Source organism: Pararge aegeria, chromosome 26 (genome assembly GCF_905163445.1).
Source record: "Pararge aegeria chromosome 26, ilParAegt1.1, whole genome shotgun sequence".
NCBI lineage: Eukaryota > Metazoa > Arthropoda > Insecta > Lepidoptera > Nymphalidae > Pararge > Pararge aegeria.
Window position 1 is genome coordinate 4215056 of NC_053205.1, and position 15117 is coordinate 4230172.

The 15117-nt window shown below is 31.2% G+C and overlaps 1 protein-coding gene across 1 annotated transcript; it reads left to right on the top strand.

The window, feature by feature from the left end:
• The first annotated feature begins 60 nt into the window (after positions 1 to 60).
• LOC120635030 lies at positions 61 to 13035 on the top strand. The gene is made up of 3 exons (XM_039905938.1): positions 61 to 69; positions 10229 to 10241; positions 12086 to 13035. Exons 1-3 carry the CDS (start codon positions 61 to 63, stop codon positions 13033 to 13035), a joined length of 972 nt encoding a protein of 323 aa, XP_039761872.1.
• Positions 13036 to 15117: the final 2082 nt, after the last annotated feature.

Consider the following 15117-nt stretch of genomic DNA (forward strand, 5'->3'; position numbering starts at 1 on the left):
TAATCTTAAGAAATAAACTATTGTGAAATAATAATTGTCTATTTCTTTCCTTTTACTTACATGACACAGGTGAGTTCCCAAGGAGTCATATGTTACGTTAGTGTTTGTTTCGATGTGTGATAAGGTTCAACCAATCGCTCGATGGTGCGACTAGTTTCCAAAAGTCGCCTGATAGTGCGACTACTTTCAATATGTTTCATTGTCGCTTGATCAAATAGTTCCCAAAAGTCCAAGATTACTTTCTTTTCGGTTTACATAAGTCGCTCGATCGTGCGACTAATTTCCTTATGTCACTCGCTCGCATAATTTCCAAAAGTCGCTTGTGGTATGGATGGTGCGACTAGTTTTCATAAGTCACTGGATCATGCGAGTACTTTTTTCATTTAGTCTCTGGATCGCGCGAGTAGTTTCGATTAGATTATGTTTACGATTTCGCAATTGCAATCGCAAGCGGAATCCTAATTGGAATCCTTATAATTATCGATATCAAAATCTATCACTAAAATCGATATCGTAGTCGGAATCGCAATCGTAATTTCTAAATATAATGATAATCGTTGAGAATTTTATTTTAAACACGCTTTATTAGCTTCACCTGTATGTTTGTATGTTTGTAACCGACTTCTTTGGACGCTATTTTGACCCACTTTAAACGGTCAGATTTCGTTCAAACTTTGTAGACATATCGAGGACCGATGACAATACACTAATTTGAGAAGATTATTCCAATTTTCAATATAAAAATAAGATTTTTTATTTTTTTTGAACTATTAATTACAGCGCCATCTAGACACAAATGTAAAAAACCTTTGGCGTTACCAACAGATGGCGTTCGCGTACCTATCAGCGAAGTCTAAGGTAAAATACTAATTCCACAGAAAACATTAAGCACCTAGATGGTAGAGGGCGTAAGCTGTTACTTAAATGGGCTGTTTTTAATAATAACTAGAACTTGCATTTCGAGAGACACTCTGATCGGGCACTTAGCTTAGCAGCACCCGCGTAGGGACTGTTATGGTAGTTACGTCTTAATATAGATTCCTGAGCGGGGAACCGTACCGTAGAAATTAATAATTTGGAATATCCATACTAAAATGTCATAATCGATATTAAAATCTATATCAAATATCGATTTTGATATCGATATTTATATCGATTTTATGTTGATGTTAATATAGATATCGATTATAATATCGATATCGATAATGACAACGATAGTTATTATAATCGATATCTATATTGATATCGATATTTAAATTGATATCATTATCGTTAATATCAATATCGATATCGATATTGACATCTATAGTTGTTATTTATATCGATATTGTTATCGATATCGATAGTTATTATTTATATCGATATTGACATCGATTTTAATATCGATATTAATATCAATTTTAATATCGATATCGATGTCAATATCGTTATCGATTTCAATATCGATATAAATAATAACTATCGATATCGATAACAATATCGATATAAATAACAACTATAGATGTCAATATCGATATCGATATAAATAATAACTATCGATATCGATATCGATACAAATAATAACTATATGTCAATATAGATATCGATTATAATATCGATATCGATATTGACATCGATTTTAATATCGATATCGATATTGACATCGATTTTAATATCGATTTCGATATTTAATTTGATTTCGATATCGATATTGTTATCGATATCGATAGTTATTATTTGTATCGATATTGATATCAATATCGATATATTGACATCTATAGTTGTTATTTATATCGATATTGTTATCGATATCGATAGTTATTATTTGTATCGATATCGATATTTAAATTTATATCGATATCGATATCGATAATTATTATTTATATCGATATAAATAATAACTATCGTTGTCAATATCGATATCGATATTATAATCGCTATCGATATAAATAACCACTATAGATAATATAAATCAATATCGTTGTCAATATCGATATCGATATTATAATCGATATCTATATTGATATCGATATTTAAATTGATATCGATATCGATATCAATTTAAATAATAACTATCGTTGTCAATATCGATATCGATATTATAATCGATATCTATATTGACATATAGTTATTATTTGTATCGATATCGATATCGATAGTTATTATTTATATCGATATCGATATCGATATCGATAGTTATTATTTATATCGATATCGATAGTTATTATTTATATCGATATTGATATCGATATTATAATCGATATCTATATTGATATCGATAAAAATTTAAATATCGATATTGATATAAATAATAATTATCGATATCGATATCAATTTAAATATCGATATCAATATAGATATCGATTATAATATCGATATCGATATTGACAACGATATTGATTTATATTATCTATAGTGGTTATTTATATCGATAGCGATTATAATATCGATATCGATATTGAATATAAATTTAAATATCGATATCGATACAAATAATAACTATCGATATCGATAACAATATCGATATAAATAACAACTATAGATGTCAATATATCGATATTGATATCAATATCGATACAAATAATAACTATCGATATCGATAACAATATCGATATCAAAATCAAATTAAATATCGATATCGATATTAATATCGATAAAAATAATAACTATCGATGTCAATATCGATATCTATATTGATATCGATGTCAATATCGATATCTATATTGATATTGATATCGATATCGATATCGATAATTATTAAATAATAACTATCGATATCGATAACAATATCGATATCAAAATCAAATTAAATATCGATATCGATATTAATATCGATATAAATAATTATTATTTATATCGATATCGATATTTAAATTGATATCGATATCGATATTGACATCTATAGTTGTTATTTATATCGATTTTGCTATCGATATCGATAGTTATTATTTATATTGATATTGATATCGATATCGATATCGATATTGACATCGATAGTTATTATTTATATCGATATTAATATCAATATCGATATTGGCATCGATTTTAATATCGATATATTTATATCGATATCGATATTTAAATTGATATCGATAACATTAATTATTATTTATATCGATATAAATAATAACTATCGTTGACATTATCGATATCGATATTATAATCGATATCTATATTGATATCGATATTTAAATTGATATCATTATCGTTAATTTCAATATCGATATCGGTATTGACATCGATTTTATATTGATATCGATATCGATAGCAATATAGATATTGATATAAATAATAACTATCGTTGTCAATATCGATATCGATATTATAATCGATATCTATATTGATATCGATATCGATATTGACATCGATAGTTATTATTTATATCGATATAAATAATAATTAATGTTATCGATATCAATTTAAATATCGATATCGATATAAATAATAATTTTCGATATCGATATAAATAATAACTATCGATATCGATATCAATATTGATGTAAATAATAATTATCGATATCGATATTATAATCGATATCAATATTGACATCGATTTTAATATCGATATAAATAATAACTATCGCAGTCAATATCGATATCGATATCGATAATTATAATTTATATCGATATCGATATTTAAATTAATATCGATATCGATATTGACATCGATTTTAATATCGAAATCGATATCGATATCAATATAGATATCGATATAAATAATAACTATCGTTGACATTATCGATATCGATATTATAATCGATATCTATATTGGTATCGATATTTAAATTGATATCATTATCGTTAATTTCAATATCGATATCGGTATTGACATCGATTTTATATTGATATCGATATCGATAGCAATATAGATATTGATATAAATAATAACTATCGTTGTCAATATCGATATCGATATTATAATCGATATCTATATTGATATCGATATCGATATTAAAATCGATGTCAATATCGATATAATATCGATATCGATATCAATTAAAATATCGATATCGATATAAATAATAATAATCGATATCGATATCGATAGTTATTATTTATATCGATATCGATATCTCGTTATTAAAATCGATGTCAATATCGATATCGATATAAATATCAATATAGATATCGATTATAATATCGATATCGATATCAATTAAAATATCGATATCGATATAAATAATAATAATCGATATCGATATCGACAGTTATTATTTATATCGATATTGATATCGATATTATAATCGATATCTATATTGATATCGATATAAATTTAAATATCGATATCGATATAAATAATAATTATCGATATCGATATTGACATCTATAGTTGTTATTTATATCGATTTTGTTATCGATATCGATATTATGAATATCCATATCGATATTATGATTGATATCTATATCGATATTGATTTATATTAAAAAAAGATATATATCGATATAGATATCGATCATAATATCGATATGGATATTCATAATATCGATATCGATAACAAAATCGATATAAATAACAACTATAGATGTCAATATCGATATCGATAATTATTATTTATATCGATATCGATATTTAAATTTATATCGATATCAATATAGATATCGATTATAATATCGATATCAATATCGATATAAATAATAACTATCGATATCGATATCGATTATTATTATTTATATCGATATCGATATTTTAACTGATATTGATATCGATATTATAATCGATATCTATATTGATATTTATATCGATATCGATATTGACATCGATTTTAATAACGAGATATCGATATCGATATAAATAATAACTATCGATATCAATATCGATTATTATTATTTATATCGATATCGATATTTTAATTGATATCGATATCGATATTATAATCGATATCTATATTGATATTTATATCGATATCGATATTGACATCGATTTTAATAACGATATCGATATCTATCGATATTATAATCGATATCAATATAGATATCGATTATAATATCGATATCGATATTGACAACGATAGTTATTATTTATATCAATATCTATATTGCTATCGATATCGATATCAATATAAAATCGATGTCAATACCGATATCGATATTGAAATTAACGATAATGATATCAATTTAAATATCGATATCAATATAGATATCGATTATAATATCGATATCGATAATGTCAACGATAGTTATTATTTATATCGATATCTATATTGATATCGATATCGATTTCGATATTAAAAGCGATGTCAATATCGATATCGATATTAATTTAAATATCGATATCGATATAAATTATAATTATCGATATCAATATCAGTTAAAATATCGATATCGATATAAATAATAATAATCGATATCGATATCGATAGTTATTTTTATATAAATAATAATAATCGATATCGATATCGATAGTTATTATTTATATCGATATTGATATCGATATTATAATCGATATCTATATTGATATCGATAAAAATTTAAATATCGATATCGATATAAATAATAATTATCGATATCGATATTATAATCGATATCGATCATAATATCGATATCGATATTATGAATATCCATATCGATATAAATAATAACTACAGATATCGATTTTGTTATCGATATCGATAATTATTATTTACATCGATATCGATATCGATATCGATAGTTATTTTTTATATTGACATTGATATCAATATCGATATCGATATTTAAATTGATATCGATATCGATATTATAATCGGTATCTATATTGATATTGATATCGATATCGATATCGTTATTAAAATCGATGTCAATATCGATATCGATATCAATATCAATATAGATATCGATTATAATATCGATATCGATATCAATTTAAATATCGGTATCGATATAAATAATAATAATCGATATCGATATCGATAGTTATTATTTATAGCGATATTAATATCGATATTATGATCAATATCTATATAAATATCAAAATTTTAATATCGATTTTTATATCGATATCCATTTAGATATTGATTTAAATATCGATATAGAAATCGATTTTAATATCGTTATTAAAATAGATAGATATCGATATCGATAATAAAATTTAAGTATCGATATCGATTTTAATATGATTGATATCAATATCAATATCGATCATAATATCGATGTCGTTATCGATATCAATATAGATATCAATCATAATATCGATATGGATATTCATAATATCATAATATCAATCAATCATAATATCGATATCGATATTATGAATATCCATATCGATATTATGATTGATATCTATATCGATATTGATCTATATTAAAAAAGATATATATCAATTATCGATATCGATATAGATATCGATTTTAATCGTTATTTATATCGATATTGTTATCGATATCGGTAGTTATTTTTTATATTGATATTGATATCGATAACAATATCGATATAAATAACAACTATAGATGTCAATATCGATATCGATATTATAATCGATATCTATATAAAAATTTAAATATCGATATCGATATAAATAATAATTATCGATATCGATATAGATATCGATTTTAATCGTTATTTATACCGATATCGATAACAATATGTTATCGATATCGGTAGTTATTTTTTATATTGATATTGATATCGATATCGATATCGATATTGACAACGATATTGATTTATATTGATATCGATGATGATATCGATATCGATATTGACATCGATAGTTATTATTTATATCGATATAAATAATAATTATCGATATCGATATAAAAATTATTATTTATATCGATATCTATATTGATATCGATATCGATATCGATATAAATAATAACTATCGATATCGATAACAATATCGATATAAATAACAACTATAGATGTCAATATCGATATCGATATAAATAATAACTATCGATATCGATATCGATACAAATAATAACTATATGTCAATATAGATATCGATTATAATATCGATATCGATATTGACAACGATAGTTATTATTTAAAATCGATAAATATCGATATCAATATAGATATCGATTATAATATCGATATCGATATTGACAACTATATTGATTTATATTATCTATAGTGGTTATTTATATCGATAGCGATTATAATATCGATATCGATATTGACAACGATAGTTATAATTTATATCGATATAAATAATAATTATCGATATCGATATCGATATAAATTTAAATATCGATATCGATACAAATAATAACTATCGATATCGATAACAATATCGATATAAATAACAACTATAGATGTCAATATATCGATATCGATATCGATATCTATATTATGAATATCGATATCGATGTTTAAATTGATATCGATATCGATATTGACATCGATTTTAATATCGATATCGATATCGATATCAATATAGATATCGATATCTATATTCATAATATAGATATCGATATCGATATCGATATATTGACATCTATAGTTGTTATTTATATCGATATTGTTATCGATATCGAAAGTTATTATTTGTATCGATATCGATATTTAAATTTATATCGATATCGATATCGATAATTATTATTTATATCGATATAAATAATAACTATCGTTGTCAATATCGATATCGATATTATAATCGCTATCGATATAAATAACCACTATAGATAATATAAATCAATATAGTTGTCAATATCGATATCGATATTATAATCGATATCTATATTGATATCGATATTTATCGATTTTAAATAATAACTATCGTTGTCAATATCGATATCGATATTATAATCGATATCTATATTGACATATAGTTATTATTTGTATCGATATCGATATCGATAGTTATTATTTATATCGATATCGATATTGACATCTATAGTTGTTATTTATATCGATATTGTTATCGATATCGATAGTTATTATTTATATCGATATTGATATCGATATCGATATTGACATCGATATCGATATTAAAATTGATATTAATATCGATATTATAATCGATATCTATATTAACATCGATATTAAAATTGATATCGATTAAGATATCGATATTAATATGAAATAATGATCGATATCGATATCGATATTCATAATATAGATATCGATATCGATATTCATACTATAGATATCGATATCGATATAGATATCAATCATAATATCGATATCTATATCGATATTGATATCGATTTTAATATCGATATTAAAATAGATATATATCAATTATCGATATCGATATAGATATCAATCATAATATCGATATCTATATCGATATTGATATTGATATCTATATCAATATCTATATAGACATAAATAATAACTATGGATAACAATATCGATATTAAAATTGATATCGATTTAGATATCGATATTAAAATTGATATCTATTTACTACGGTCTCTAATGTACACAATAAACGAAAACAAACAATACGTACGTGCGATATCATCATTATCACGCACCCGCCCGCCACTGTCACTGCATTCCGCACTCTGCACTTTGCACTTTCACCGATAACATGCGCACTGCAAATAAATAAACTTAATATAGGTAACCTACTTATATATATATCTATCTATCTTCATCGGTCGGTCATTCAGTCAGTTGTATATATATCATCGATAGATATCAATCATAATATACTCCCTTGGATTTAATATTTTTACAGGGTGATTCCTTATGAAATATAAGAATGCATCCTTCAATATTATTTCGTAATTTTGTTATACGAACCTTAACCTTTTAAATTTTTAAATTGCAAACTAAAAAGATTACTTTGTTAGAAAATTTTTATTTAACTAAAAGTGCTCTGGCTACACTACTCTGTATCCCTTCTCAGTGCAGATGTGAGGTACGATCAAATGATGGTACTGTTGACTCGTGACCTGCGCACGTCATGACTAACTGTTTTAATTAATTTTGTCTTTGCTGTAGTAATTAGATAATATAGATATCAATATCGATATCTATATGATGAATATCGATATCGATATTGTGATTGATATCTATCGATGATATATATTAATTATCGATATCGATATCGATAATTGATATATATTTATTTTAATATCGATATTAAAATCGATATCATTATCGATATAGATATCGATATTGATATAATATCAATCATAATATCGATATTGATATAATATCAATCATAATATCGATATAGATATCGATATTATGATTGATTGACTATTAATAGCGATATCGATTTTAATATCGATATTAAAAAAGATATTGATATCGATATTTCAATTAATATTAAAATTTTGATATCGATATCCATTTAGATATCGATCATAATATCGATATTAAAATCGATATCAAAAAGAGATGACACATAGCTTTTGATAATTCTTTATTTTTTAATAGTGCTGTAAACCTACACAATTTAAATTTTTTAAATATAAAATGCATATAAAAAAAACGGAACCGACAGGATTTGAACCTGCGATTCTCTGGCAATCGTGGCCGGAGCGTTTTGACCACAAAGCTACGGCCAGTGGCGTGCATTGCATATATGCAAATAAGCAGTGCATACCCTCAGGGTCTTAAAGAGCCTTCAGATAGGACCATTAAAGTTTTGTAATTAAAAAAACACTTAGTAAAAAATATATGAAAGCGCCATCTAGTAATGAGCGGCCAAACTTCTAGGTCAATTGTCGCTAGACAGGCGACAGCGCACCCAGCGCGCGCGAGGCTTATAGCGTACAAAATAAAATCTTCTATTTCGTATTTTAATTTTTAACCGTATGCTAAACATTAACCTTTTAAAACACGTAAAAATACCTATATTATTATTTAAATCTCATGTTATCGATTGCAGGGTAAATCAATTATTATAAATCACTCGACATATGACGCCATCTACTGTTGCATAGAAATATCAAATAAAATAATCACGCCCAAAGAAAGAATCGTTCTGCTAGATGTTTGCGTGCAAGTTAGTAGTGTGTGTCGTGTAATGTTATAATCGTGCGCTTGTACTTACAAGATTAGCATCGGTCTTATGTGAACAGTTTCATTCTAAATTCTCTAAGTATGGGTGTCTATAAGCACTGCTTACGGAAGTGGATAATCAATTACGTGTTTGAATTTTTTATGAATAAAATGATTTGCTTGGTTTGTTATTGTTGTAAACTGCCATTATTCTTTTTTAGAATTAAAAATATCATTAACAAGTGTAAATACCTTACAGTGTCTTTTAAGAAAATTAAGGAACTAATATTATCAAATTTATTGTTTATGTTATAGTTATGAAATCAAACGCTGTCTTAATTATAACGAATGAATAGTTTACGTTTTTCAGGAATCATTGGAAAGTGAGAAAGTTAACAATAAATATTGTTTTTATTTATTGTTTACATATCAAAGTCAAATAGCGTTCTAACCTATACTTACAAAAAAATTAAAAACATATTTTGACTAATTTCGATTGCAATATTTTCATTGGCATATTCAATCGCCATTATTGTTTACTTTCGAACAATGCTCTATGGCGTTGGTGATAAATAAACGGTTTAAGTGCATAAATTCAGTAACTTATAAAAGTTTGAGTAGTGATAGTTTAATGTGTTAAGGTTAATTTATAGTTTATTCATTCACTTTATAATGAAAGCATATTCGGCGGCCTTTGTTTGGGTTCAGTGTGCCTGGAAAAAGTACTTGAGAAAACTTTAATTTCTATCCCTATATCGTAAAATTAGAAATCATTCGCAAAGGAAGGTGTGTACCAATGTTACAAATATCCCAAAAAAAAGGTGATAAAGTAACACGTATGTTTAATAATAAATATTACGAAAACTATTCTTGGCTAAGCGCCACCAATCGATTATTTTGCTTTCATTTTGTTTTATTGTCCAATATACGTAAAGTGTGGAATGATAAAGGATATTGTGATCTTAATAATTTTCATAAAGACGCTAAAAACATGATATGTTGGAAAAAAATAATATCATCATCAGTGTGCTTAGAAAATGCTGCCGAATGGTGTGTCATAATTTTGTGACGTAAATCAGGGTATGTAGTTTTATTCAATTAGCAGTAGATACACGATAGTATTAACTCAATCAAAGATATAACTTTCGTAAAGTAATATGATTATAAACCGACTTATCTAAAATGTAAATATTACTTTATGTTTGTGCTGAACACCTTGTGCATACCCTGGGTCCAAGGGCTATGCACGCCACTGGCTACGGCCCACCTTTTACCCATTAAAAAATTCAAAATCCATTTATTTTAAGTAAGCCACTATTGAAACGTCAAGTCAGTCGTCAAGTTTAAAAAGTAAGGTACTTATTGAGATAAGTCGAACACACGCATGTAGCAAAACTTATATTTCCCCACTCATTTCATTTTACAGGTAAAACTATTAAACGCGTGACGGACACAATTAGCCTCAGCGAGTCCACACGCCGCGCCTCTCCCCGCGCGCCGTTGCCCCTCTTTTTAACACGCTTTTATTTCTTTTCTTTTCTTTTATGACTTCTTTGGACGCTATTTTGACCCACTTTAAACGGTCAGATTTCGTTCAAACTTTGTAGACATATCGACGACCGATGACAATCCACTAATAAATTTGAGAAGATTGTTGCAATTTTCAATATAAAAAATATGATTTCTTAGTTTTTTCGAACTATTAATTAGAATTACTACAGCGCCATGTAGACCCAAATGTAAAAAACTATGGCGTTACCAACAGATGGCGTTCGCGTACCTATCAACGAAGTCTAAGGTAAAATACGAATTCCACAGAAAACATTAAGCTACTAGATGGTAGAGGGCGTTAGCTGTTATTTTTTAATTGGTTGTTGGAGAATTATTTCTCCGATTGATTCATCATCGGATGAAGAAGGTTAGTAATGTTTTCTTTGTTTTCTTATCCTCTTAGTAAAAATAAGGTAATTAAAAGTTTTGGAACGCACTGGGATTGACGGCGAGTCATTAACTTTGTCGTATTCCAAAACAAGATGTCAAAATAGGCAATGAGGCATTGGAGTTGACTGCGAGTCTTCAACGATGACCTAAGCAGAAAATACGTACAATCTAAATTAGATGTAACGTTCCTCTGCGAACTTATGAAAAAAGAAACTAACAAAATTTTCTTTTTCGAACTACCTCAAATTAAAATTATCAAAAATAAAATCACAAATTGTTATTTTAGATAACGGAAATCATGAACACAACTGTGACACGATCCCTGATTCAATACCAATTGCACCAGACATCGCACAAGAGGCGGGGTCGGTGCCAATCGATATCCCCGACCAAAATGAGGAAATAACTGAGCCTGGCCTTCACGAAGAAGCCGCCGCTAGCGGGTTGTCTGATTTGGACCCCGAAATACTGGCTGCTCTTGGAGAATCCACGTCGGAATCACCTGACTATGGTGAAAACATACATGAGAATTTATCCAAATTGTGGCTTCCTGTATTAAGGAAAGGTTTGCCCAAAGAAAATAAAGAGAAGTTGCTGAAAGACTACCCTATTCCAGACAACTGTAGACTTCTGCAAGCGCCGAAACTAAATGCAGAAATATCGGCTGCAATACCGGACATGGTTCGTAATCGCGACAAAACGCTCACCGCATCACAACAGCAGCTGGGTTCGGGTATAACCGCTATCAACCGAGGCATTGATTTGCTTCTAAAGAGTGACAACAAGGTCCAAGCGATGAAGCATCTCAGCAACGGTTGCAGACTCCTTTGCGATTCACATTATACAGCGTATCAAAGTAGAATAAAACTTATTACTCCCAGTTTAGATAAATCATTTTTACATATGATTAATGAGTCCGAGCGGGACGATTTCTTGTTTGGTTCAACATTATCGGATAGGATAAAGGCCGCTAAGGCCATCGAGAAGCAGGGCCTTTCCATTAAAAAACCTGTCAAGCCCCATAAACCCACAGCTCTGCCGTCAAGCACTCGTTCTTCCTACCAGGGAAACTGGAACGCGCCTCCTCGGTACCCGGCGAACAGGGGGGGGCGCGGAGGTTACAACAGGAGGCTACCAACGACCTCAGGGCCTCGTCGCCCATACACAGCGTCTGCACAGTCGCAGCGAACTGCTACCCAGGACAAGCCGCGTGCCCCCGCGCAGGCTCACCATTAACGCAGTACATACAGGCAGACTTACTCACTTTTATGATTGTTGGTTACAAATTACTAATAATAGTGTTGTTTTGGATTGGATAAAACATGGTGACACCATACCATTCCGTACTTCAGTTACTGATTAACTGAAGTACGAGTAGTAAAGAATACCTCAAAATAATTTTTCACAAACTAAAATAATTGAAATGCTCAAAGCGATAAATAAATTAATAACAATAGGGGCTATATCTGAGTGCAAAGAGACAAAAGATCAATTCATTTCAAAGATATTTCTCACTTTGAAACCTAACGGCGTTTTATATTAAATTTAAAGCCCCTTAATAAATTTATCCGTAACGAGCACTTCCAAATGGAGGATTACCGAACGGCATGTAAATTAATACCACGCGATGGATGCCTAGCCACAATCGATCTGAAAGACGCATATTTTCTCATACCTATCCGGTTTTCCGACCGTAAGTACTTGAGATTCCAGTTTCAGCCCCATAATTCGGCTAAAACATATACTTATAGCTTTAATGGCGTCCCGTTCGGTTTATCTGTAGCTCCACGGGTATTTACTAAAGTAATGAGGGAAGTGATGGGCTATCTAAGATACCGTGGCTTTCAGTCAGTATGTTATTATTTAGATGACATTTTATGTATCGGCGACACATGCGATCAGTGCATGGATAACGTTAACGAAACGTTAAAGTTACTCAATTGTCTAGGATTCGTCGTTAATTACGACAAGAGTAATCTCATACCGCAACAATCCTGCAAGTTCCTAGGTTTTGTATACCATACTAAAAGCATAAGCATATCTCTTCCCCACGATAAACGTGTTAAAATTTGTGCGGGACGGTCAGCTGATTTCGTTTAGAGTTAATATTTCGTGTGCCTAATTTTAAGATAACATGTAAATAGTTTTAAGTTTTGTAATAGAATTTAATAGGTAACATTTAATAGGTAATAATAGCATTTTAGAAATAAGCATATTTTAACAATAATTGCCCTTATGTAACTGGAACAAAATAACGCCCTCTGATTGGCCGAGAAATAGAACCAATCAGAGGGCCTGTTTTATTGTGGCAAATTTAATATAAATACCGTACCCGTTTGTACGCCGAGTCAGTGCGTCATAGACGTGCTCGGCTGCCGTCGAGTGCACACGCATGCACCGGCGCTCGGGTCCGCTACAGTTCGGTTTCGCGTGACTGCCTACCGAACACACTGCGTCCAGCGGCGGCGCTCGGAACTACACGCCTTTCCTCTCCGATTGGGTTCCCGGTCTGCCACCAGCGGCAAGCCCCGGGGACCGGGTCGGTGGGGTTGGCGTGCCGGCACCGCGGCTCGGACCGCGCCTAGGCAGCTCCGCCCCGCAACACGCACCGCGTCCCGCGTACCGCGCCCCGCGTCGAGCCCCTGCGCTCCGCACCCCCCGCGTCCCGCGTCGAGCCCCCGCGCTCCGCACCCCCCGCGTCCCGCGTCGAGCCCCCGCGCTCCGCACCCCCCCCTCGAGCGCCCTGCGCTCCGCACCGCCGCGTTTCGCGTCGAGCCTCTAGCTCCGCGACCCGCAACCCCTGCGTGCCTTCGGCCATGCCGCCACCGGCACCTAACCCGCCGCCGCTACCGCAGCGGCGTGCTACCCGCCCACGCGCCATAAGGCGCAGAGTGTTCGTGCGGAACACTGCCGCCGCGCTCGAGGGCGGCCTGGACGCGATCATAGCGACCGGCCACCCTTGCTACCCGCACCACCAAGGCCCACGGTGCTGGGCCCTCCTCCGGAGCGGGAGATGAAGCTTTCATGAACACAGGGACCAGAACCGCTGCTGCTGCGTCCACGGTGATGCAGACCAGGCCCGCAGCACCAGTGCCATCCCCGCGCTCACCGCGATTCACCGCCGTACAGGCGGACATCGCCGTGGGAAGATTCCCGTCCCCGCCACAACGGGGACCCAAGATCCCGGCAGCATTTACGCCGCCTAACATGCCTGCGCTATCGCCGAGCTCGCCGATGGACGCTTCAGCGTCCCCGAGCCCGACGTATGCTGCCCGGACTCGGCAGGCCGCTGGTGCGGTCCCCGCCCGCGCCACCAAC